Genomic DNA, 26494 nt, shown 5'->3' with positions numbered 1-26494 from the left:
CACACACTAATATCAATGGGATTTTGTGTTAATTTTACATCATTTAATTGTACTTCGATAGTGTTGGGATAACATTTACAAATACCACCAGACAAAAGAGAAATTACTCTTTTTCTGATTGCCTCATCAGCACAATTATGGCACATTGAAATAAAAAAAGTGACTGCATCACAAGTTTTATCAATATTTTCATACCCGGGAAGGTGAAAACTGGACTTATAGCATGTGCTTGTGACAACAGAGATTTTTTTAAAATTTTGGTCAGAGCCAACAACAAACAAATTAGAAACCGCTTTCGCCAGTTGATGGCCAGTTGTTGACCGTATTATTGAAAAGTTTAACCTTGCATTTCTACTATCGCTATGGGTTATGTCACAATCTATTCTAACGGATTCGTTTGGGAATCTGGAAAACTCTTCATAGAAGTTTGTTCCATCAAACTGAAAGATTTTTGAGATCTCGGACGTTTCCAGGTCAATTCTATAGCTTCTCGCTCTTAGATTTTCCGTTTTGCCTTCAGCCTTGTATTTTTTTTCGAGAATCCAATCACTGGTTACTTGTATGTACTTGAACCACATGGCTGGGTTTAGGTAGTCTATTACAACAAAGTAGATGAAGTTGTGAAACGGAATCTACATGTCAACTATATAGTTTTTGAACGAAGACAACAGACAGCAGCAAAATATGTATGCTTACCACCAGAATTATATTTTGCCAGCGTATTACAAAAGAATTGACGGCACTGTTTACACCTGTACTGATTCCATTTTTTAAAAGCAACAACAACATTATGTTGCCAAATGGCCCCATCACTCTCTAAAGATTATCAAAAAACGCAGCTCTAGTTTTCTCCAGCAAAAAGTCAGATTTTTAACGGTAAAAATTGTTCTCTGTATCGTTAACACAGGCCGATAAAAATATTTTAATTCTTTTTTTTGACGGATACTATGAAATGATATTGACTTGTGTCATAATCGAAATCTTTGAAAAAAAACGCTCGAAAAGTGCATTGGTTATTAACTTATTATCAAAATACATACAGTTAGTTAACTCGAAATTTTTTTTGCAACCATCAAAAAGAGAAACATAACAAACCTCCGACAAAATTGTGGTATTCCAGGTTTGAGATCAACACATATCCTTTGTCGGAAGGAAAATAAACGCATTCCATGACTTCTTCCAAGCAGAATCAAACACGATGAAATCACAAAAAAAGTCCAATCGACTGCTCGAATAAAATCGCTAATGATGGTGAAATTAATACTTAAGACCCCGTAAACATCTGTTTTTACTTCGAAACATGCAGTCTTTAAGCTGCGGGAAATGAATCACTACACGCAACCTTCCAAACCTATTTAGATTTTTGTTGACAAATAACATGCAAACCCAAACAAGAACGCTGATTTCCCCTACACTTTTTGTCAAACTGCATAAACTACAAAGTGTTGCTAAAAAGTTTGAAATTTTGAGCTTGTGATAAACAAATGAAATAATGAAAGATCACAGATCAAACATTATGTATTGATTAAATTTAAAGATTCTTTTTTTTTTTTTTTATTACAATAACAAGTAAAATGAGAAAGAATACGAACAAGACAAGAAATACGCTAAGTCAAGTACGCGACAATCAAAGGCCGGACCACTTACGTAAAAAATCAGGGCGTTTGTTGGTTTTAATTGCAAGTAGAAACTCCGAGTGTTTTAGCGTTTTTAGGGAATAAATAAATCTTTGCAAAGTTGGTTTACTTTGCGCGTATTTGCTCTGAAAAATAACATATCGCGCACACAGAAGTATGCAGTTCAGTAACAGTTCTTGGCCATCAGTTCCAAATAAACATAAAATTGCACGAGGTCTAACATCAATTGACAGTTTGCTCGAAATCCACGCAGTAACATTTTCCCAATACTTTGCAGTTACAGTGCATGAGTAAAAAAGATGTAAAAGGGTTTCTGGAGAATCTTTACAGAAAACGCACTGTTGTGAGGGTACTATGCCAACTGTATATAATTTATCATTAGTTATGATGGCTCTTAAATTCAATTTCATTTGAAAGGCTCTTAATTTTGTTTCTATCGTACAAATATAGTTATTAATGTATATGTGTTCCCAGTTTGGTATATTCGTTCCCGTACCCAAATCCCTTTCCCATATTTCCTGTTGGTGGATGGGTGATTCTGTGGTGTAATCTGTTACGTGTAGGTAGGCTTGTTTTACCTCGCTAAATTTGGCGATTGTGTTTAACCAAAATGGGGTCTTTTGAACGTTTTCTTGGCTGGCATGTTTGTCTAGTTCATCCCAATTCGCTGGGATGGCAGAAACCAGTCTAATAAATTCAATGAATCCGTGATTGGTTGGTGTGAAGTTAAATCTTAATGCGAGGTCGTCGTAAGTCATATAGTGGCCTTCTTTGTTAATTAGATCGTAGTGACTAAGTATACCGGCGCGAATAAGAGTTGGGATGTAGAACGCATTGGAGCGATATTTGATTTCTTTGTTGAGCCAAAGGGGCCTAGAGATGTTTGTGGGTAACCCAGTTAGTTTAGCAAAAAGTTTGCAATCAGAGACTGCTTTTCGTAGCGTGCGAAGTGGTATCGATTTTACGTAAGCTTTTGAGGTGGGCGGAATGTTACTGCTTAACCATGAATTGAATTCCCTTGAATTGGCAAGTGAGGTTTCGATGGTTTTCCAGGGAGACGCATACGAATCATCAAACAGCCGGTTGACCCATTTAACACCGAGTGACACTAAGTACGCGTCGAGGTCCAGCATATTAATGCCCCCAGCCTCAATTTTCCCACACAACTTAGTGCGCTTGACCTTTTCCCACTTTGAGTTCCAGATAAACTTGAACATTGTCCTTTTGAGGTCTTTTAGAAATGCACTTGGCAGGGCGATAGGCACGACATTAAATGCATACCCGTCCGATCAAGGTAAGTCCCCTAGAGGACCAAATATTTAGTATTGTTTTGGTTTTTTTAATAATACCAGCAAAATTTAAGTCGAAAAGTTCTTTTGGCGACCCGTTGGCAGGAAATTCGATTCCGAGATAACGAAATGACGTCTCTGGCCATGTTAGGCCTTTATCTAGGTAAGGTTTAATCTGCGATGATCTTTTGGACCCAATGTAGAACGCTAACGATTTTTTGATGTTTATTTTACAGCCCGACATAAAGCCAAACTCATTAAGAATCGCAAAGGCTCGATCAAAATTGTTTGGTTCCCCTTTCAAAAAAACCAGCGTATCGTCTGCCAGGAGCGACACTTTAAAGTCATTGCCCAATAAATGAATTCCTACTTCGTCATCTTTTCGCATTGCAGCCGCTAGGCATTCAATGGCAAGTACAAATAAAGTTGGAGATAAAGGGTCTCCCTGCCTTACCCCCCCTTTTGATACTAATTTGCCGTGACAAAAAATTATTGTTAATTATGGTGCTTGTGGGATTCGAGTAACAGCATTGTACCCAATGCAGAACATTATTTCCGAAACCAAATGTTTTTAATGCGGCGTAAATGAACCTCCACTCGATTGTATCAAAAGCTTTGTACATATCTAGAGACAGTATAGCCCCTGGATATTGTTGATTATCAGCAAGGTCAATCACATCGAACAGTAAACGAATATTATCCCCGATGAACCTCCCATAATGAACCCGTTCTGGTCTCGATTGACGAGGTGATCCAGGTTGGATTTTATGCGGTTGTTTATGACTTTAGACACGATTTTGTAGTCAGCGTTTAACAGTGTTATGGGTCTATAGTTAGTGATGAGCTGTTTGTCTTTATTGGGTTTTGGTAGGAGGGTCACCACTCCTTGGCACTGCGTTGGACTGAAGTGTCCTACTTGCGCGGAATAAGTCCATGCATCCTTAAACATGTCCTTAAGGTCATTCCAAAATGTTTCATAGAACTCGACAGGGTATCCGTCTGGGCCCGCGGCGATTTATTTCGGGGCATAGATTTCAGCGATGCGTAGCCTATAACTCGTTTTCGGAAATCGGCAACTCACTATTTTCAAACTGAGATTCATTTAACGTTGGCAAATTAAGTTTTAAAAGGCGTGATGTCACCTCTGATGTTGCATAATGAGAATCAGGCTGTTGGTAAAGATGTTCAAAAAATTTTACCAACTCATCTAAGATCACCTTTTGGTCTGAGCAAGCGTTATTGTCTATTTTCAATTGATCGATCGATTTTTTCAACGCATGGCGTTTTTCCAGGTTTAAAAAATACTTCGTATTTCTTTCGCCCTTTTCTGCCCACTTCGTTCGACTTCTTACCATCGCACCCTTTGTTTGGGCCTCTATTAGAATGTCCAAATCAATTTTTAATTTGGTTAGTTTTTCTATTAAATCAGGGTTACCTTGGGTTATTTCCTGTTCAAGTTTTTCTATTTCGCTCTCCAACTTCCGCTGTTTAGCAGAGTTTTTTCGTTTGACTTTTATGCTGTATTTTATGGTTTCTCCACGAATTACGGCTTTAAAAGCATCCCACAGAATATGCGGATTTGTGTCACATTGAGCGTTGTTTATCTTATAATCCTGAATTGTTTTTTGGATGATGGAAATAAACCTCTTATCCGATAGTAAATTTGTGTTTAATTTCCAATACCCTTTACCTCTAACAGTTTGTAAGAATTTAAGAGAGAATGATACGATCTTATGGTCTGATTTTACCCCCTGTACAATATCGGCAGATGTTACTTTGTTTTTTTGGTATTCCGAAAGCAGGAAGAAATCGATGCGGGTAGCTACCAAAGGGTTAAGTTGTACTCGCGAAAATCTTTTGGTGGTCGGATGCATCTTACGAAAAACGTCGCATAAATTAAAAGTTTCCATATGTGAGAGAATAGTCTTTCGTGAATTACGATTGGGATTAGGGGGCCCTTGGCTTTTGTCTAAATTATCCTGCAGCGTTACATTAAAGTCACCGCCTATGATGAGATTTGAGTTATCCTCCTCGCCTACTTTCGCAAAAAGCGTGTCGAAAAAAACTGGGTCATCGTTGTTTGGCGCGTATAGATTGCAAAGTTTCAACTCGCGGTTGTTATATTCGAAAACGTACCTCCCTTCGGGGTCTACTTCTACGATTTTGGGTGAGTGCAAAAAGTTTTTTGTGAGCAGGATTGCCACACCTTTACTGCGGGTAGAGCCATGTGCCCAAACTATTTTGTTACCCCATTCTAATTCCCATAATTTTTCCTCATTAATTGAACAATGCGTTTCCTGGAGAAAAATGATATGAAATGCCTTCCTTTTAAGAAAGTGAAATATAGTTTTCCGTTTTTTATTATTTCTTACACCCCCCACATTAAAAGAGGCAACATTTAATACAGACATCACCGAAAGAGAAAATTAAAAAAGCAAAAAAACAACAACAAACTATTGATATTTCTGAACACCTTCTTCTATATATCCCACTCATACTCAAACCCACAATTACAATTGTAAGGTTGACTAGGTTCAATGTTGACAGCGGTTTTTTTCCCACAACTGCAGTGGACTAATTTTCTTCTACAGGCGGGATTTGAACATTCTTTGCTCATAGCTATCTTAGGAAGAGCGTTAACTGTATTACATTCACAAGTAATGGCATACCTTTGGCATCGGATGCACTCGAACAAGTTTCCGTCCATTATGTATTCTGGTTGCATTTCGTTACAGCATGGCATCAGCCTCATTGGTGCTTGACATTTTGGACATTTTGTTTCTGTTTCGAATTGTGGCAAAAGGAACAAGGTTGCCTCATCGCAACAAGCCTTAGCCACTATATATTCTTTTTTGCATTTACAGCAGAATAAATTCTTGCAGTCTGGGTCCACTAGGCTTCCAGTATTGCAGCTTGGGCACTTTACTGGGATTGTGTATTCGCATAGACTACGAGATTTACTTTCCGGAAAATCTGTTGGGCTATTACGTGGTCGTTTGCGAGCCACTGTCGGGGCAATAATTGCCGAGATCTCCTGTTTTTCTTGGTTGATTTGTTCAGCCTCATGTAATGCCTCTGGGACAGGGTCACTATCATACTGGAGGCGTTGAGTCGTCACCTCCTTATCTGAGATCTGGGTTTGCAAGCGTGACCCAGTTTCCTTATCTTGCGGCGCTGCTTGGGTTTTGTTTTGTTGCTGCCTGTTTTCTAACAAAGGAAAATCCTCCTTTCTTTTTGCACAAGCAGACTGTTTGTGGCCTGTTTCTCCACAGTATTTACAGGTAATTGCTTGACCGTGATATGTTACATAAAATTCACTACCATGTACCCGAATGTAGCTGGGTATGGGTTTTTTTTCTAGATCAACTTTGTTCATGGTAAGTATCCTCATACCGGAAAAAAGTCCTTCTTTGTCTTTTCTATGTACTATTTTATTTACTTTGCCATAGTGCTCCTCCATGTTTTTAGCAATTAAGGCATTTGGAAACGGTATCGGGACCCATCCAACGCCTACATTAATCGTATCGCTTTCATACAGTCTTGAGTTTTGAACATACGATACCTCCAATAATTTCCTATGCAGGTCCAAAACGTTTTCTCTTGTTGTGCAGGTTACATCCACAAGAGTGCCCTTCATTTCAGCTATTCCTACGATTTTTCTTAAAGGGAAATTGATTTCCTTCATTAGGTTCCATAATTCTTCTCTTTTAAGCTGTTTCGTAGCTTTAAAACTCAAGCAGTTTGGTGTTTTTAGTGCACTCACTGCACTGTCGGTTGCCACCTGCGCATAACTTGGCTTTTTGCTCATACCTCCTACCTTCATGAGCGCCAGACACCCTTACATGACTTCAAAATCCAAATTTAAAGATTCGCATTTTTTTATGCGATAGGCCTACTTGTAAAAAGGCGCCACGTGGCGGCTCTAATTTTATCTGCCTAAGTGTAAACCGTCAAATAGGCATTACAGTAAAAATAAATCTATGACTTCGAATTAATAAAAGAATGCAGATGTTTTAGTAATAAAAACAACAAAATTAGGTTAACAAGTTGTCTTCTGTATTTGTGTTTCGTCATTAAGTCCAAAAACCTGAAATAAAAGTTGCATACCCATCCGGCCGATTGCACCGGTACACAAAGAATACGCTTTAGGAAGAAAAAAAGACACTTCTTGCGTTAGAAAGCGTACGAGCGATGAATTTATTTCAGAACATATTTGTGTGTACTGACGAGATACTTTGGAATGCTGAATGCTTTGTCGTGATTTTCGATCGTCCTGCTAAAACGACAACACCAGCTGTACATTGCGCTGAATACATAATACACACAGTACATAAGAACATATTCCGTATATTTGCATAGTCATTTGAGAAAATCGTTGCGTCATCGCATAGTCCGGTAATTGCATAAAATTGCTTGCCAAAATGGTTATACGATCAAACTGAAACGCATGCATTTTAAAGCGGAAGTATATTAACATGGTATTGTGTTTCGTTGATATATTTTGAGAAACAACATATCACGTCGCAGCTGGTGACAAGAGATTATAGTGTAAGTAAATTGTGGCACTCCATTTGGTTTTGACCAGGCGCGACTGAACGTCTGGAGCCACAACTGCGGTTCTTTAATTGTCACTGGAAAGGTTGTAGGCACGTTTTAGGGACAACAAGGTCTTTTGGATTTGGCTAGATTTGGCTGTGTTTTGGCCTCTTTAGTCAAATACCTGATTTTGAAACGTTTAGTGGCAACAAAAACCTTGTAAGCACAAAAGTATTAATGAGTTAGTTGAACTACTCTCCATGTTTGTCAAAAAAGCTACAACCTTTTCATGTGTTGTCTTTAAAACAGTAACATAAGTGCCTAATTTGTAGAAGCATCAAGAAAATAAATGATAATGGTATGGTGTAGGTGGGCAACCTTTTTGCATGTGCAGGCCAAAAACGATGCTCATGCAATAATAAAACAATGTTTGCAAAATTAACTTTACCCCCATACTTGTTCGATGGTTAACAGATAACTACAAGCATTTAATTTATAAACACATCTTTTGCACATCAATTGGACTTATTGCATCCGGCCAATCAAAACAAAATACGCAACTTCTAATGCAGTTGTGGGCCAGGTGCAGCCTGCATTTCGAAAGTTACCCAACCTTGATAAAGTGCTTAATTTGCTTCATAAGGTTGAAAAACATTGTAACATTTAAAAAGCAATAATATTAATTTCAAATCATGTTTACAGATCAAAAGTTAATGCCATTCCACTTATATATATTTCTGTTTGTCAAAACAAAACAGCTAAGAACAGCAAGACTGAAACAAATTACAGACCAGCTGATGGCCACTTGACATAATCCATAGAAATATTTGCAAGAACTATTCCATTTTGTTCCAGTTGAAAGTGCAAAGTTTTACTGTTGTTTTCACCAGTCCACATAGAAACATCAATTTGATCTTTGGTTAAGTGGAAATCATATAACTGTACTTCAATAGTGTTGGGGTAGTATTTGCATAGACTACCAGTTAAAAATGAAAGGATGCTTTTTTGGATTGCTTCATCAGCACAATTATGGCACATTGAAATAAACAAACAAACCAGGGCACAACTTGTTTCAGTAGTTTCATATCTGGGAACATGGAATCTGGATGTGTAGCATTCCAGGTTGTTTTTAGCACCAGATTTTTTAATTTGATGGATAGAACTTGATTTAGACCCAACTACTATTGCACTGGAAACTGCTCTGGCAATGTGATTTCCAGTTTTTAATTCTGTGATCACAAAATCAAAATCTGCACTTTCCCCGTTGTCATTTTTAACAACACAATCATATCTAAAGGAGTGATTCATAAGCCCAAGGTAATCTTTATAGTGATCATCAGAAAGCTGAAAAAGATTTCTAACCGCAGGACCAAATTCAACTTTGAAATTTCTTGTTCTCAAGTTTTCTGTTTCACTTCTGAGCTGGTGCTTTTCCTCGAATATCCAATTTCTTGTTATGTGTAGGTATTTAAACCATACAGCTGGATTGACATATGCTGCAACAAATAAAGATTTAGAAACAATAGTGATCACAATAATCTCAACAGTATTTGATGATTTTTGAATAGTCCAATAGAATGTGAAATAACACACTAAATTTTTAATACAAACCTCCTGCAACAATGCTGCTGTAGTCTAGATTTGATATCAAAACATATCCATTGTCATCAGTGGGATTATAGATACACTCCATTTTCTTGCAAATATGCTATTTTGTAAAATTAAGTGAAGATTATTAGATAGCTAAAATGGAAACAGACATATTTTGGGAACAAAATCATATTTAATACTTACAAGTCTTCTAGATTTGATACAAAATGTAGTAATTATTTTTTCAATTATTTGTTTATTGCATTTTAAATATCGATTATTATTCTGTAGCCCAACTAAATTATTTTATGCGTGTGATCCTAGCAATGGACAAAAATTTAAGCGCTTGGGCAATAAAGCATTCTGCAAGTGTCCAGTCTGCTGTGTGCAGTCTGCACTATGCGTCTCTGCCCCTATGTTGTTAGTTTGGCAAATTGCAAGCAGTCTTGCAGTCTGGATGAAAAATTGCGTGCGCACCACCTTGCTGTTGTTGTTTTCGAAAGGTACATCATGGTTATCTACTGTTGCGCTGTCTTTAATTATCGGAAGGCGTGACTCCATGCGCCTCCAGACAGCACAACAGGGGCGATCGCTTGTGTTCCTAAAATTGTCTTTAACGCGCCTTTCCTTGCGCTCAAACTCCAAGACGCCAGCAGCTATATAACGAACTCTTTTATTTTACAATATAGCCGAAAGATGGCGCTCGAGAGTATGGCAGCACGGCGAGTACAAGGGGTCAAAAGGCGGTTTCTACAAAAAATGTTCAAATTAAGACAAGGCAACAGAAGGAGAATTTCAATGACATTTACGCTTACCAAACTATTAAAGGACTGGAGTCGTTTAAATGCAAGCGATCAGTAGAAGGTCTGTAAACACAGCATCTAATAACATCACATATAAACATCACTTAATCACACTAGTGACTGACGGCAAACTTAAGCAACAATAATCTTACCGGAATAACACAGTTCGGTTCAGAATAACACGGGGTTGGACGACGGCGGAATTCACGTCTGAATACAGGTTTCATATAAATTCAAATCCAAAAGGTCACAACAAGGTTTAAACATATGCTTACCGATCACTAAATATACAAGTCACACATTGGACGATTCAGTTTCTAAACAGCATAATTTTCCTGTTTGTTACACAAAAAACAAACATAAATGACCAGTTAAAAAACGCATGCAGACGCTGTAAGTTCCAGTCACTAATAAACACGAGGCGGTCTTGCTTACAAGACGTGTTACCAATAAACAATGTCAAAGTTGTGACATCACAATCACCGATAGTGTGCCAGACAATGTATCAGGTTGCACAACACTGCGTCATACACACGAATCAAGGCTACTGGCGGGAAACACAGAAAACATAAACATATGTACAAGGCGATGTAACACTCCCACCCAAAATGTGGGAGCAACGTGACACATTTTTTTCAAACACAACATCGCCAATCGCGCGTGCATCGCAATGAGGCGATGATTTCTTGTCGGACAGTTATTGTTATGAAAACTCAATTTGGCTTCCATCTAGCAGTCCGAGCTGCGAATGCTCGGCGAGGTCGGTGTTAAGCTCTCGTCAGAATCAACGATGCGGCAAAGCTTGGCGATCGGCCGTTGGAGCACACCACCGCTCGTCCGTACGAGCACAGTGCGTACCTTTTGAGATTCGTCGGGATAAGTTCGGACAACGCGTCCAACCAACCACCTTGAACGGCATTTTGAATCGTCAACCAGTAGAACGATGTCGTCCTTCTCAAAGTTCGGCTGGCTCTCGTGCCATTTGGAACGAGTAGCAACGGCGGGCAAGTACTCCTGCACAAATCGGCGCCAGAACTGGTCGGCTAGAAACTGTACTTGCCGCCAACGACGTCTTGTGTAGCAGTCCTTCGCATCGGTAATTGTCGGTGGCATATTCGGGGAACCTCTCATCAGCAACAGATGATTCGGGTCCAGCGGTTCTTCATCCCTGTGATCAAACCTAACAGGTATCAGGGGTCTAGAATTGATTATAGCCTCAGCTTCCACAAGCAATGTCTCCAAAGCTTCGTCGGTCATCACTTGGGAGGACGTAATTGAAGACAGGATTCGGCGAACAGACCGTATCATCCGTTCCCATGCACCATCCATGTGGCTCGCAGCAGGGGGATTGAAAATCCATGACGTTCCTTTCTGGTGGAGAAATTCAGTAATTTGACACTGGTTCCAGTCTCGTAGTGACTCTCGCAGGATGCGCTCTGCGCCAACAAAGTTTGTACCGTTATCGCTGTAGACGTGAACGGGTGCTCCACGGCGCCCGATGAAACGACGAAGAGCAGCAATAAACGAATCGGTAGACAAACTGTGGGCGACTTCCAAGTGTACAGCACGGATTGTAAGACAAGTGAATATGCAGTCGTACCGTTTAATTTCACTGCGCCCTTGTTTCACCAAATGGTCCAAAATAATCAATTCCGACATTTGAAAACGGAGGTTCAGCAACACCAAGACGGGCCGGTGGTAGATCAGCCATCATTTGCTGTCCTGGTCTAGCACTGCGACGACGACAGGGCAAACATCTTCCGAGAACGCGACGAACAGCAACGCCCCCCTTTGCAATCCAGTATTTTTTTCTAATAGATGTCCAAGTGTGCGCTAAACCAGGATGAGTTGATCTTTGAGGATAGGGTTTAGCTTGTACACTGCGGAACTGCAATCGGACCTTTTCGGACAGCCTCGTTGAGTCAAAGACGATAGCAGTGAGCCGAAGTGTTTCCGTTGCACATACTTGACAAGTTCCAATTCAGCATTTTCAAGTTCACACACATCAAGAGCAGTGCGTTTGATTGACTGTCTTATCCCAGGACTCAGATAAGTCTTAAATCTGATCAACCAAGCCACTGCTTTCTTTAGCCGATGCAGATTTGAGTAATGCTCGACAATGCGATCAACAGAAAAAGTCGATCTTGAAACATCGACTGCAAAAGACCCAGCAGTCCTTTCGATAAGAGGCTTAAATTCTGCGGGAACTTCAGGGGTTGGCACTGATTGCACAGGCCAATTTTCTTCCGACTCCAAAAGGAACGACGGCCCTTTTAACCAGCGACGTGACCCGACGAAAGATGTGGCAGGTAATCCTCTGGAAGCATCGTCTGCAGGGTTTTCTTTAGTTGGAACGTACCTCCAGCGAGAAACGTCAGTCAACCTCTCTATCTCGGCCAAACGGTTGGCTATAAACACAGGAAAACGTTTCGTAGCATTACGGATGCTATGTAAAACAGCAGTGGAATCACTCCAGAAGGTTGAACGGGTAATTGGCAAGTCCAGTTCCTTTCTCATCAAGCGATCAAGTTTTGCAGCAAGCACAGCGGCGGTCAATTCAAGTCGCGGGCGATACAGGAATTTTATCAATAGACAGGACTTCGTTAAGGACCAGAGGCTTTCCTCCACCAAGCGGAGTAACAGTGAAAGAGATCGTGGAACCTTGATACACTCGAGATTGATCGGTAAGCGTGCTTAAGCATATTTTTCGACCCTTACACTGTAGGCCGAGTTTGTCAATTAGTCGTTGTTCGCAAAATGTCGAAGTAGAGCCTTGATCCAGGAAGGCATACGTATTTACCTCGATACCGTTATGTCTGACTTTCACCGGCACGACGTTGAGGTAGACTCCGCAGTTACTGGTGGACGCCTTCATACTAGAAACCGTTTGGGTAGTCGTTTCCATGACAGGGTTCTCATCATTTCCGACGACCTGTTTCCTTTGAAATGCACCATGCAGCTTCGTATGATGAAAGGTGCTAATGCAACCCTCAACGGAGCACGATTCTCGACAGGGACAATTTCCGCAACGATGCCCTGAACAAAGACATTTAAAACAAAGGCCATTAGAGGTTACAACCTCGCGACGTTTTTGTAAGGTCATTTTGTCGAAGTCCGGGCACGTTGACAAATCATGTGACAGTTTACAACAGACACAACACGGAGCGGGAACAGGCGGTGTGTCAGAACGTGCCCTGTTAAACTTCGATGATGAGACGTTGTACGTAGCGGCTCTTGAACTCCGTTTTGGCTCGATTGGCGTTTTTTCGCGCACGACTTCGTAGACCGCTTCGGACCCAAACAGTGAATTGACAACACGGGCGCACCGCACAACGAAACTTGTAAACGCAAGGTATCCAGCTTGTCTCCCGGTTTCCTCAAGCACCTGGAAAGAGTGTTCCACCCATCTCTCTCGATGCTGAAATGGAAGTTTCCGGATGAGTTGCTTCAACGTATCTAGTGAGTTTAAACTTGCGAACTCTTGGCTGTCTTCCAGAGAACTACGGCATTTTTCAAGCAAGTCAGAAAAATCCTTAAGTTCCTTTGGTCGACCTTGTCTAACGGGCGGAAAAAGCTTTAACCGGCGTTCGCAAGCATTGGCAACAATATGTGGTTGACCGTAATCATAATACAGTCGGGAACGCGCCTTTGAGTAACCAGAGACTGCATCCTTGCTGTAGATTTCGAGCTTGTCAGCAACAGAATCTTCACAGTATTGAAGCAAGCAAACTAGTCGCGATTCTTCGGATTTTGTTCTGCGATGAACATGCGACTCAATGGCTCGAACAAACGACCAGTAGTTCAACGGGTCGCCGTCGAACTTCTTGATGGCCGGCTGAGGCAGGACTATTTGTTGTTGAACGAAATCGGTGTTGGGAGCACATCGAGGCGGGGAAGAAGCACGCGGTTTGTACATGTATAGAGGATAGGAGTCGGAATCGGTACGCGACCCTTCGACAGGTGGAACAACAGCAGGAGCAAGTATAGGCTTTATATCCATTTTCGAAATTTGCGGGCGTGACATTTTTACGGGATTTGTCGGAGTCTGGGCCCCAGCGGATGAACGTGGTGGAGAATATACGGGCTCCCTGGAACAATTGCCAAGTGATGCAACCGGTGGCGACAAGTCATTAATCTGTGGTTGGTGCACGACCGGTCTACCTTCGTTCTCCAACTCTTCGTCCCAAGCAAGGAACTCGGCTTCGGCCAACGCGACTTCATTGTCCCTATTTTTTATTCTTCGTTTGGCATCGATGGCGGCCTGCTGCTTTTCGAAAGCGGCTTGCTGCTTAGCGAAAGCGGCTTGCATGTCAGCTTGTTGGGTTTCTAAGGCGACATCTTCATCGAGTTGCTGTCGCGACAAGCGAGCTACGCGCATCCGTACCCTGGCAGCTTTTCGGCAACTTTCCGTCGAACCAGACGTGCGAGTACTTGCCGAACCGAAATGGGAGCTGGACATGTAACTCGATCGAGTTTCGTGGCGACCCATGGATTTCTCGACGTTTACGAACCATTCCTGTACACGGGAATCCAGTTCACGTTTATCCTGTTGGCATGCCCGTCGTGCTTGAGACATGGCTTCGTTACCTTCCTCAAAGGGGGCATACGCGGCGACAAGATCGCTGAAGGTTCTTTCAATCACTAGAACAAACTCCCTTACGAGGGTGACATTTTCGGTTTTTAGCATTAATTCTTCAACTCGCAAACAAGCTTGTTGCCAAGCGTATGTATAACTGGAAATTTTGTCTTTGTCAGTGATTTCGACAGTGGAGAGTGAGTCATGTGACTCAGGCGCAGGAATGGCGCCTTTGTCAGTTTCCATTGTGAAGTTTTCCATGCTTGACGTCAATCAACAAGCCGTGGGTGTTCAAGTGTCCAGAAGTTTCAAACGATGTTGCGCTGTCTTTAATTATCGGAAGGCGTGACTCCATGCGCCTCCAGACAGCACAACAGGGGCGATCGCTTGTGTTCCTAAAATTGTCTTTAACGCGCCTTTCCTTGCGCTCAAACTCCAAGACGCCAGCAGCTATATAACGAACTCTTTTATTTTACAATATAGCCGAAAGATGGCGCTCGAGAGTATGGCAGCACGGCGAGTACAAGGGGTCAAAAGGCGGTTTCTACAAAAAATGTTCAAATTAAGACAAGGCAACAGAAGGAGAATTTCAATGACATTTACGCTTACCAAACTATTAAAGGACTGGAGTCGTTTAAATGCAAGCGATCAGTAGAAGGTCTGTAAACACAGCATCTAATAACATCACATATAAACATCACTTAATCACACTAGTGACTGACGGCAAACTTAAGCAACAATAATCTTACCGGAATAACACAGTTCGGTTCAGAATAACACGGGGTTGGACGACGGCGGAATTCACGTCTGAATACAGGTTTCATATAAATTCAAATCCAAAAGGTCACAACAAGGTTTAAACATATGCTTACCGATCACTAAATATACAAGTCACACATTGGACGATTCAGTTTCTAAACAGCATAATTTTCCTGTTTGTTACACAAAAAACAAACATAAATGACCAGTTAAAAAACGCATGCAGACGCTGTAAGTTCCAGTCACTAATAAACACGAGGCGGTCTTGCTTACAAGACGTGTTACCAATAAACAATGTCAAAGTTGTGACATCACAATCACCGATAGTGTGCCAGACAATGTATCAGGTTGCACAACACTGCGTCATACACACGAATCAAGGCTACTGGCGGGAAACACAGAAAACATAAACATATGTACAAGGCGATGTAACATCTACAGTGATGTCCAAAATGATTTTTTTGTTTGGATACAAATTAAATATATTATTAAATTAATATTTAGCTAACTGAAAGCCTCAAGTATTAAATAAAATAGTTACCATAATTGTAAATCCGTCTGAACATTTTTGGCATCGACTATTTGCAAGCAAAACATGCAGATTTGAGTGGTGGTATCTCAAATAGTATAAAAATCGGTTTTTCGAAATTTAAAACATTATTTGACGTTTAGTAAGCCTTCAAGTACATGGAAGCATAGAGCACAAAATATTTGCTCCACTTTATAGTGTGCACTCAAGCGTAAACAAATTTGATTTATGTGCAACAGACCGTGTCGTACTTTGCACACATAAGATAAGATGGTGGATATCAGTGAATGTGCATGTGCAATTATGGTCTAGGACAGGTCCACCTATGGATAATTGGTGCTGTCGGTGCAGCTAGTTTAGTTTGAATGTATTTGTAGGGAATTTTTGTTGGTTTTTGGTTGTTGTACAGGTACAAAGTTGAATCACTTTTCAAAAACTTGTAGAATTCACATCTCTAAAATGTTCGAACAAAATCAGGTTGTAAATTTACCACTAATTGTCCTAACGACGAGGTGTGTTAGTCCTTCTTTGTAAAAATATTAGGTTCTTTATTTTAGAGCTATTAACACATAAAATGTATTGTAATGGGCCTAATGGCTGTGTTTTTCCAATACTTTCTCATATAGTGCAGTTTTCAGGACATAATTTTAAATATTGTATGCTATGTGGTAATTTAATTTTTTTATTCGTTTTAATTTTATAATTATGTTTATTCTTTGACAAATGACCATCACAAACTGTTTTTTACTATGGTTTGCTATTTTTTTATAGAAGAAACAGTTTAACTTATTAGACTTCAAGTTGACTCCTGACTTTTATTTACAGGTTTCAACTTGAGTGTGTAGTAATGTTTAGTTGCATGTAGTGTTCCTAAATACAGAAAATCATGAGTGAGGGAAAGCCAGAGGATCCTGTGAACACAACTCAGGCTATGCACTTGGTCCCTCCAATTGCCCATCGTGTGCTTCCACCTTCCACTGCTACAGCAAAATTGGTGACTACTCACAGTCCTTTTCATGAAACACAAGCTGATTCAGTTAGCTCCACTGCTGCAACATTTGCTCCCAGACCAAAGCACAGATTTCCATTCCAGTAAGCATGTATTACTGTTGTTTAGGTGATGGGCAAATGACTGATTGTCAATTGTTTAGTTTTACCGCCAACCAATTTTAAAAGGGCAACTGGTTGTTTCTGCTATCTAGACTGGGTCATTAACATGGTTTAAAAATGACCTGCGAGTTAATAAAATTAACTAAAAGTCTCCATTTTATGTTTTTCAGCAGTGATGCTGTCCCCTCAAGTTTAAACACGTTAAGTGCAGCAGTTACTCAATTGCAATCGACTGTTGTACATTCATTCACGTCAGCATCAGTTTCAAACACTGGGCCACAGCCTCCCCGAAGTGGACTGACTCAGGTCAGAATTATATTAATATATGTGTACATATAAATTGTATCAAACAAAATTAAAACAAGCAGTGGACTCCTTTTTTGAAAAGTGTCATGTTTTAGTTTTTTCTGTAAATATAGTCATGGACCTTGTGCTTTTTTTGTTTCTTTTTGGTCGCAATGGTTAAATGTTTTCCTGAAACATCATCAAGCAAAAGATGATAAATACTGTACATATGTAGAAAGACTGTTTAGCTACCCTAGTGCAGAATCATTGAAGGAACTGTAATAACATTTTAGTAGCTTTTTAACGCTGTTAAACTGCTCTGTGTCCCCCACATTTAGAATGACTGACTGCTAGTGATGGGACGATACCAGGTTTTGAAGCGAGTACCGATACCGAGTACGAGTACCACATGTATATACCTTCGATACCGAGTACCGAGTACTTAAGTACAGTGTTGTACTTAGTTGTATATCACCTGCTAATTTATCTGCCATGGCCGGCGTACAGGCGTGCACACACACATGCAGAAAAAAGTAATCTCCATAAGATAGCAAAAAAATACGTAACCTGGCGGAACTTTTTCCCAAATTTGTACTGTCCGAAGCATATATTGGCACAAAGTTTCCAGTGTTCTTATAGTGTAAATCGGCCTTCGGTACTCGCACGTTGGTATCGAAAACTGAGACAAAATATTTCGATACCGAGTACCGAGTACCGGGTACCCGTCCCATCACTACTGACTGCTACATACTAACAGTGTGAAAAAAAAAGTTTTTTTGTTTAAGGTATTGGCTGCTGGTCTGATCAGTCAACATCAAGCGCATGCACCATCTGCCCAGTCTGCTGGAGGACAAATGCAAACATCACAGCAACATCAGTTTCAGAAACTTAAGGTTTAATATGATAAAAAACTGTTTGTTTAATTATTACTGCAATGAAAGTAATTTAAAAAGGTTTCATAAAATTAATTTTATTCAATTTTCTAAAATGTTATGTTTTTTTCTTTCCTTGTGTTATGTGATCAGTAAAATTCCATTAAATTTTAGGTCTTCCTACCACGGAGTTCACAAAACATAATTTACTGATTTTTGTTGCAACTGTACTAACAGACTTATACACAGCAACAGCTTAAACCTTGTTCTGCACAGTTTTCCCATGTTTTAAAGCCTTGCTGTGTTATAGCTTGATAATATTTCTTTAATTTTGTATGGGGTACTAGTGTATAATGATTCTTATTATTACTAGAAGTAGTAGGAATTGAATAGGACAAGTGCAAGAAACGCCAGCCACTTGAGCATCTATCTAACATAACAAACCACAGCATATGTACATCAATACTGTTGCTTTAGACAACCTATGTTCATAATTTTGCAAGACCATCAGGATATAGAATATAGATACATGAACCTGGTTGTGAACTTGTGTAGGTTGAGGATGCCCTTTCGTATCTGGATCAGGTTAAGTTTCAGTTTGGAAATCAACCCCAGGTTTACAATGATTTTCTGGACATTATGAAAGAATTTAAATCTCAGAGGTAAGTCTTTAAGAGACGATCAAAATTTAAGACTAACAAAGTTTGTATTCAACCCAATTTTATTTTTTAGTATTGATACTCCTGGTGTTATTGCAAGAGTATCACATTTGTTCAATGGTCACCCAGATCTTATTGTGGGGTTCAATACTTTTTTGCCTCCTGGCTATAAGATAGAGGTAATCTGTCTTTGTGCAGCTGTTGTGTGTTGCCACAGTGAATTGCAAACATATTTTGTGAAATATTTTTCAAGGTATCTTCCAATGACCAGGTTAATGTTACTGGACCCAACATGATTTCTCAAACAATTCACCCTCTAAGTGGGTTGATGGAACCTAGCCAACCTACATCAGCAACAACTATTCAAGTTAATGTAGGATGTTCATTTTACTGCTGAGAATAAATGGTTTATTCTTGTGAATAAATTGTTTTTATATTGTTAGGTGCATACCCCACATGGTAAATTTGCCACCACGCTTCCTCAACTGCCAACTCACCGTGGATCACCGGCTCCTGCACAACCACCTGTAGCTGCTCAAACTTTGCAAAATACAGTATTTGCTGCACAACAAAGAGCCAATGTTTCAACATCATCAACTGGTAAATATTATGCAAATACAATTGTAACATAATTTTGTCAGTGTATAAATGAATATAATCTATTAAATATAATCAATTTATGACACTGACTTCAGCTAAGACTGGTGATGTTTTGTAGTTAAGTTTTTATTTTAGCTCCAGTGTAGTGTATTTGCATATACATGATATATCGATTTTATCCTGTAACATAATATATGTGTGACAAAGGCCCAAACACAAATACAGCTTCCAATCCTCTTCTTGGCACAGCTCCAGTCAATCAACCACAAGCAACAGGTGTGGGTGGACAACCAGTTGAATTTAACCATGCCATTAACTATGTCAACAAAATTAAGGTGAATACCAAAAAGCCTGGTGTAAAATTGTGTCATTTTTTTTCTAAAATTTATGCTTTCAAACCAGAATCGGTTTCAAGGCCAACCAGACATATACAAAGCTTTTCTTGAAATTTTGCACAAATACCAGAAGGAGCAAAGGAATATGAAAGACTCAAATGGGTCATATGTACCATCTTTGTCTGAATCTGAAGTTTATGCACAGGTATGAGACCATACAAATCTGTATATGAATGGCTGTAAAATTTGGTTGTCATAAATCTGTAACATAGTTTAATAACTTTGGTGTTGTAGGTGGCCAAACTGTTTCAAAATGATGAGGACTTGCTGAGAGAGTTTGGACAATTCCTTCCTGATGCTGGAGGAGCTGTTTCATCTGGGACTGCCTCTTTTAGTCATGTTAGTAAAACTCTTTTATATTATTTTTTTAAATATCTTAAATTTGAAATGTGAGTACTGGCAGGTGATTGGTGTCGTAGTAAAATAATTGTATAAAACAGGCCACAACTCACACAGCATCATCAACATCAAGTTCTTCCTCAAAAGCTGATAGTGTCATGAATGATCATGGCTCCACTGTCAAAAAGCAACCATCCCAATCAAGCACTAAACAACATCGTAACAACTCTCACCAAGCAGTAAAAAGGCCTGGGCATCCCGCTACACATATTCCAAGTGGAAAAGTGGGTATTTTTTTACATTATGATGTGTTGCTAGTTGTGTTGTCTTTTTGCTTGCATTACAGAGAGCCAAGAGTTGTTCACTAAAGGATGTGTCTTTGCCTGAAGCTTCTAAACATGGAACTTTAAGTGAATTTGCTTTTTTTGACAAGGTTTGATAAAAAAGTCCAATATGGTTTTGAAATTGCATACTCATGCTTGTATTTTAGGTTCGAAGGGCACTTCGCAGTCAAGAAGCCTATGACAATTTTCTCAGATGTCTTCTGCTTTACAACAATGAAGTTGTTGGAAGAGATGAACTTGTTCAACTTATTCAGCCATTTTTCATGTGAGTTAAGATTCAAACTGTTCACAGTGCAAATGCAGGCAAATCTGAAATAGTTGGTGACTATAAATTTAAGCAGGTAACATGCAAAATTGCAATCAACCAAACAATAGATAATTTTTTTTTATTCCATCTGATCTGTAGCTTTTACCCTTTGCCCTCTACTTCTTTTCTTTAGCCATTGCGCATATCTAGACTTATGTAGTTTGTTTCAGTATGCAATCATAGATGATTTGATAACTGTTTGTTACCCCATAGTTTTATATGTCAGGAAATTTACTGAGCTGTTTACTTGGATCAAAAACTTCCTTGGATACAAGGATGCTCACTCAATGGAAATTGAGAATGAAATTGTTACACAACAACAGACCAAAGAAAAACATGAAGGAATGGCCATGGAGATAGGTAGGAAACCAACCATGAATTGTTCTACAGTCACAAAACATGATTTCTGTTTTGATGTATTGGATTCTGATCCTAACAACATCATTTTATGCAGATTACAGAACCCTTAAAAGACTTGGTTCCAGCTATCGATTGCTGCCAAGAGGTTACCAACAACCCCGGTGCACTGGGAGAGATGCCTTGTGTCATGAAGTGCTCAATGATACTTTAGTTTCTTTTCCTTCATGGAGTGAAGATTCACAGTTTGTAACATCCAAGAAAACACCATTTGAGGAACACATGTACAGATGTGAGGACGAACGATACCAGGCAAGAGGCTTTTTATTTTGAAACAAAAACATGTTTGTTAAAAAGCTCACACGTTTTGGGAAATCTTTATTTCCAGGTTAAAATCAGTTGTCAGTTTAAAAAACAAACAAATATATTTCGCTAAAATAAGCATCTTCAGTGTCTACAGAGAGCAATAAAAGGGATTAAAATTAGAAAAAGCCAATAGTTCCTTTACAAACATGATCTTTTCTCAACTGAAAGCCTAGCAGACTAAACCGACTGTAAACACGCAGTGATAGATAAGAAACGCAAGAAAGATAAAAACAGTAAAACGTAAAAGGCGAAGAAAAACAACACACGTCACTTACAACAATGGCAACAGAACAGGGAATGATTCCCAGAATCAATTTACCAGGATTTGTTAAAAAGCTGTTTTAAAAAAATCAGCAAATGGTAATTCTTATGAGGTTGGACCAAAACAGCCAAGCAATTAAAATACTCTCTTGTAAATGTGTAATTTACCCCTGAAAATTTAAGTACAATTTGTTGTTTTGCAACATGCAAAAGCCATGATTACTGCCATTAGATTTCTAAAAACCAAAGGTTTGTATTTGCTAACTCTACTAATCCCTGCTAGCTTGATGTTGTGATCGAAACAAACCTTGGAGCAATTCGTTCACTTGAAGCTGTAAACAAGAAACTGTCCAGAATGTCGGATGAGGACAAACTGAAGTTCAGACTAGATAACTATCTTGGTGGAACTTCCGAGGTGAACACTATGATTTTTGAACCTGTTTTTAAGCGAGTGTTGAATGTAATATGCAACACACTTAAATGTACACACTTATACATTGTTTTTAGGAATACTGGTGTTGAATGTAATATGTAGCACACTTAAATGCTGAATGTAACACACTTCTAGAATGCTTAGGCTTTTACTTTCAAACCATGTTTTGTTCCATAAGGTTACCCAGAGAAAGGCCATTCACCGGATCTATGGTGATAAAGCTCCTGATATGATTGAAGGTCTCAAGAAAAATCCAGGCGTAGCTGTCCCACTGGTGCTGAAAAGGTGAATACTTAAACAAACATGATTTGCAAATAAAGGCCGGTTTGATAGAAAAAAAAACTAATGTCAACAAGCAGTGAAATATTACATATCCGAGAAAATGGAATGTTTTGGGAAAAGTCACTGACTCTGCTCATTATTTACCCCTTGTGAATGATTTTTTTCAGGTTAAAAATGAAAGATGATGAATGGAGAGAAGCTCAACATCAATTTAACAAAGTGTGGAGGAATCAGAGTGAAAAATACTACTTAAAATCCCTTGATCATCAAGGAATTAGTTTCAAAGCTAACGATACAAGATTTTTGAGATCTAAAAGCTTGCTAAATGAAATTGAAACAGCATATGATGAGGTTAGTTAGTGGCATAACTTCTTTTTCTGTCATTTTTTTTACAAAGTTTCATTTCAAAATATAAAACAAAATCATCTTGGCCTAACAGATTTGATTTTTTGTTTGTTTAAACACTGGTTTAAATATAAGTTAAACAATACACAATTTGATGACATCTTATTTGTAACAATTTAGAGACAAGAAGCAACAGAGAGTACAACAGGACCACACATGACCCTTGTGTATGAAGATAAAAGCATTATGGATGATGCAGCTTCACTCATCATACATCATGTTAAAAGACAAAGTGGTAAATAAATTATTTTTATAAATGAATTTAAATTTTGTGCAGTTTTTTTTCTCTAATACCAATTAGCATGTTATGGTGCCTGTTTGTGATATCTATTAGTTAAAAAAAAACGGTTTGTTGGGGTGCATTGTTAGGTATCCATAAGGATGACAAACAGAAAGTGAGACAAGTGATGTATCAAGTCATTCCTGATCTTTACTTTGCCCCTCGTGGAAATCAACCCAGTGATGATGATGATGACGATGATGATGGTAATGACACATGTTTTTTAACATATAGATTGTGTAAAAAGGGGACCATCCAAACACCTTCATCACTCTCTGTTATATTATTTAAATTTTAAAATGTTGAAAATTGAACTAAATTTGTTTTTGGAGTTACATAAAACATTTCTTTTTGTATTCTTTGTCAGAGGAAACAGATGGAGAGAAAGTGGACAAAACTCAAAGTGGCAAAGCACACAGCAAAACAAGTGGTGGATATTCCAGTGATGATAACTTGGTATGTGACTTGCAACACAAGGTAACAGACCAGATTTTAAAACCTTTGACCTTATTTGTAGGAAGGGCATTACCACTTGTTCTTTGGCAACAACAACTTTTATCTGTTCTTTCGTCTTCACTACACCTTGTGTGAAAGGCTACTGCTCATTTATAGGTATTTATTGGAGTTTTGCTTACCTGTTACAACTTTGTCAGTGTTTACAAATATTGCCATGTTACTTACAGACAGTCTGAAATTTTGGCCGAAGAAGATCACAAGGAAAAGAGAGAAAGAAAGGGGGAGGCTGTGGCTGAAATGCTCAGACTCCGCCAAATAAGTAAGTCGCATAATCTGTTTAACCTGAACATAAATTCTGGATTTTTGAGTCAATGGCAAAAGTGTTTAACATGTTTATTCCCCAAATAAGCAGAAATTAACTTTCGTATAGACTATGTTTCTAATTTGAACCTAAAAAAGTTATTGTATTGGAAATTGGCTGAAAAGGTTACAGTTCTGTTTTCATTTACTTTCAGATGACATTGAGGTTGAAGATTATTACCCAACCTTTTTGGATATGGTGAGAAATTTGTTGGATGGAAACATGGATTGTCCACTGTATGAGGACACTCTGCGTGAAATGTTTACCATACATGCTTATCACACATTTACAATGGACAGACTGGTGCAAAACATTGTTCGACAGGTAATATAAAATATTTTTTTGTATCTTCTCAAATGACATAACAATCTATTGTTTCTTCAAAATGTGCTATGAACGCTATTTTTTGGCGTCCCAACAGGGCCTGGTTAATTTATTAATACTGGGTCATGGATTTTGTTTTGTTATACTTTTCATGAATGGGGTTACCTGTCACCATGGTAGCAAAGGCTCTTACATTGGTTTGGACATTATTTTACTCACCTGCTATATGTTGGATTTGCAGCTTCAGCACATTGTACAGGATGAAACTTGTGTACAGCTGCTTGAATTGTACCAAAATGAAGAACAGAACCAAGCAACAGGTGGACCACTAATCTCACAAGCACTCAGAGTAAATGCTGAAGCTGCATTCCAGAGGAAGGGAGAACATCTAACCAGGGGAGATAATTGCTTCAAGATAACAATAATCCAAGTGAGTTTTGTTGTGTAGTGAAGTGCCATCACATAGAGCGGTGGTTCTCAAACTTTTTTTGTTGCGACGCCTCTGGAAACGTTTTTTGGACTTGCGACACACCAGCAAATGAAAGTTAATGCTGAAACTTATTATTAAAGTTGTGTTTATTGATACAACAACAAAAAGCCATGAAACGGAAATATTCTGCGACGCCCTTGAAAAATTGAAACGACGCACCAGGGCGTCGCGACGTATAGTTTGAGAACTACTGACATAGAGAATCTAGTTTTAGGTTTTCTCTGTTAAGTTTTTATGGCAAGGACTCCCTACTACTGCATGGTTGTAGTTTTCAGTTGTTTGCAATGACCGACCTAAATGTTAGTATTGTTTCTTGTCATTTAAATCTTCTACTCTCTTAACATGCAGGCAGCATTAAATGTTTCACAACAAACATACTTGTGCGTTTGAGTCACAAAGTTTCTGACACGATAAGAACACGCAAATGTATATTGTTTAAAACTTCCGTTGCAATATTTCCAGAAGCAAACACAGATGCACGTAGCACTGGAGTTGTTGGACACTGATGAGGATAACACCATCGATATAATGGAAGTTGCCAAGTGGAGTGATTACTTGGAACATTACGTCGGATCAGAAGATGTAGAAGTAACTTCACAAATGAAGGAGAGGCTGTCCGAAAAACCAGTCTTCCTTCAAAGGTAAAACGTATTTCTCTGTATGACTGATAAACTTTGCAAATATTTTGGACATTGTGCCATATGTTCGGTTATATAAGGGAAGAACCATACTTTACTAGGTACCGGTAACTTCTGCATAATACTATTTTTTTAGGAACGCGAATCAATTGAGAAGAGTTGCGAAAAATTCCGAAGATGAAGAACAAAATTTGGTTGTGCAGAGTAACCTCGAGAGCAAAGTTCAAACCGGGTCATACAAGATGGTGTTTGTCCCGGGCACTGAGGATTTCACGTACAGACCAGGCTGCTTCGCTTCTACTCGAAAGGTGATTTTAAAAGAAAATAGTTAAGACCAAAACGACCACTTGGTGGAAGATAGTCGCCAGAAAATTTGAAACGCAAACCTGAAATATTTTGTTGATAACTTCACCACTAACCACAACTTCCTGCAAACAAAAAAATACAAATAGGCGAAGTTAACAAATGTCAACACATACATGACGTCACTTCCCGGAAGTGTAGTAGCGAATTCGCGCCGTTTTCAGGGGTTTATGAAAGGTCAATGTTTCGTTGCAGTTGCACCCAAAGGTTTCGGAGAAGCTGCATGCCAAATTTCACGACTGGCTTGATAAATGGGAGAGCGAGAACGTATCACGTGACATGGCACGTCAGACAAACAACTGGCTGATGGGCAAAATTCCTGGTAAAGTAGTGTGGAAGTGCATGATTAGTTCTTTAATCAAGTTGCAACACATTAATTATTTGATATTCTCCTTAGCTCACTCGCAAGCAAGACCACTTTCTAACTTAATTAAATGCCTTAGGTTTATGAAAAGTTCTTAATATTTTTATTATTGTGCACTGGTTTGGTCTTAAAGAATATCAAAATTAACCTGTTTGGTTTACTTCATAGAGATGTCACCCAATTCTATTCATTTTCCATTTAGGTCTGATCAGTCAGGTGACCACAGTCCAAGTAAAAAAGTGTGGCAAGTTGACCAAGAATTTCTATCAAGTTGCATTAACCGAAGCGTCGTGATGGGAAAGCAGATTTAACTGCTTCACCAAATTCACACATGTGTTTTGAAACATGTTGTTGCTGCTATTTGTACAAAAATCTACGTTTTGTAACATGGAATCTCTGCCCGAAATAAATTTCATTTCAAATTGTCGAGTGAAATTGTAGAAAATTTGGGATACCCCTTGATAAATTAGTTAACAGTGACTGA

The 26494-nt window shown here is 38.9% G+C and overlaps 6 protein-coding genes across 16 annotated transcripts; 1 reads left to right on the top strand and 5 right to left on the bottom strand.

Annotated features, from left to right (window-relative positions):
* Window positions 1-1112: 1112 nt before the first annotated feature.
* On the bottom strand, window positions 1113-6789 carry LOC145239533 (uncharacterized). Of its 2 annotated transcripts, XM_080102880.1 has the most exons (2): window positions 5596-6789; window positions 1113-1225 (listed from the first exon to the last, which is right to left on the bottom strand). In XM_080102880.1, exons 1-2 carry the CDS (start codon window positions 6747-6749, stop codon window positions 1129-1131), a joined length of 1251 nt encoding a protein of 416 aa, XP_079959006.1. In that variant the 5' UTR covers window positions 6750-6789; the 3' UTR covers window positions 1113-1128. The 2 variants fall into 2 exon arrangements, with proteins under 2 accessions (XP_079959006.1, XP_079959005.1); XM_080102879.1 differs by lacking the exon at window positions 1113-1225 and having other exon boundaries at window positions 5269-6788.
* Window positions 6790-7257: 468 nt separating this feature from the next.
* Window positions 7258-9703, bottom strand: LOC145239535 (uncharacterized). Its single transcript, XM_080102882.1, has 3 exons — window positions 9530-9703; window positions 9074-9170; window positions 7258-8958 (listed from the first exon to the last, which is right to left on the bottom strand). Exons 1-3 carry the CDS (start codon window positions 9611-9613, stop codon window positions 8246-8248), a joined length of 894 nt encoding a protein of 297 aa, XP_079959008.1. The 5' UTR covers window positions 9614-9703; the 3' UTR covers window positions 7258-8245.
* A 6-nt stretch (window positions 9704-9709) lies between these two features.
* Window positions 9710-15618, bottom strand: LOC145239530 (uncharacterized). Of its 8 annotated transcripts, none has more exons than XM_080102873.1 (5): window positions 15304-15618; window positions 10131-15238; window positions 10008-10065; window positions 9868-9918; window positions 9710-9802 (listed from the first exon to the last, which is right to left on the bottom strand). In XM_080102873.1, exon 2 carries the CDS (start codon window positions 14690-14692, stop codon window positions 12413-12415), a length of 2280 nt encoding a protein of 759 aa, XP_079958999.1. In that variant the 5' UTR covers window positions 14693-15238; window positions 15304-15618; the 3' UTR covers window positions 9710-9802; window positions 9868-9918; window positions 10008-10065; window positions 10131-12412. The 8 variants fall into 8 exon arrangements, with proteins under 8 accessions (XP_079958999.1, XP_079959000.1, XP_079958996.1 ...); XM_080102874.1 differs by having other exon boundaries at window positions 9710-10065; window positions 10131-14975; window positions 15041-15091; window positions 15181-15238; XM_080102870.1 differs by having other exon boundaries at window positions 9868-10065.
* LOC145238999 (uncharacterized) lies at window positions 10585-11514 on the bottom strand. The gene has a single exon (XM_080102295.1). It carries the CDS (start codon window positions 11512-11514, stop codon window positions 10585-10587), a length of 930 nt encoding a protein of 309 aa, XP_079958421.1.
* On the bottom strand, window positions 11689-12372 carry LOC145238998 (uncharacterized). The gene has a single exon (XM_080102294.1). The coding sequence runs from the start codon at window positions 12370-12372 to the stop codon at window positions 11689-11691; it is 684 nt and encodes a 227-aa protein (XP_079958420.1).
* Window positions 15619-16522: 904 nt separating the features above from the next.
* Window positions 16523-26432, top strand: LOC145237033 (paired amphipathic helix protein Sin3a-like). 3 transcript variants are annotated; one of them, XM_080099733.1, is made up of 29 exons: window positions 16523-16811; window positions 17003-17135; window positions 17900-18007; window positions 18542-18648; window positions 18719-18824; window positions 18899-19018; window positions 19089-19245; window positions 19453-19580; window positions 19648-19785; window positions 19875-19979; window positions 20081-20263; window positions 20326-20412; window positions 20470-20588; window positions 20857-20990; window positions 21085-21299; window positions 21898-22029; window positions 22226-22332; window positions 22497-22680; window positions 22855-22969; window positions 23104-23220; window positions 23382-23470; window positions 23532-23626; window positions 23698-23789; window positions 23986-24155; window positions 24397-24585; window positions 25108-25286; window positions 25420-25591; window positions 25842-25968; window positions 26213-26432. In XM_080099733.1, the coding sequence occupies exons 1-29, from the start codon at window positions 16606-16608 to the stop codon at window positions 26302-26304; spliced, it is 3906 nt and encodes a 1301-aa protein (XP_079955859.1). In that variant the 5' UTR covers window positions 16523-16605; the 3' UTR covers window positions 26305-26432. The 3 variants fall into 3 exon arrangements, with proteins under 3 accessions (XP_079955859.1, XP_079955860.1, XP_079955858.1); XM_080099734.1 differs by having other exon boundaries at window positions 17000-17135; window positions 19495-19580; XM_080099732.1 differs by having other exon boundaries at window positions 17000-17135.
* The last annotated feature ends 62 nt before the right edge of the window (window positions 26433-26494 follow it).

This window comes from Phallusia mammillata, chromosome 7 (genome assembly GCF_965637545.1).
Source record: "Phallusia mammillata chromosome 7, kaPhaMamm4.hap1.1, whole genome shotgun sequence".
Lineage (NCBI taxonomy): Eukaryota > Metazoa > Chordata > Ascidiacea > Phlebobranchia > Ascidiidae > Phallusia > Phallusia mammillata.
The sequence above is the reverse complement of the archived record's forward strand: the minus strand, read 5'-3'. Positions and strand labels throughout refer to the sequence as shown.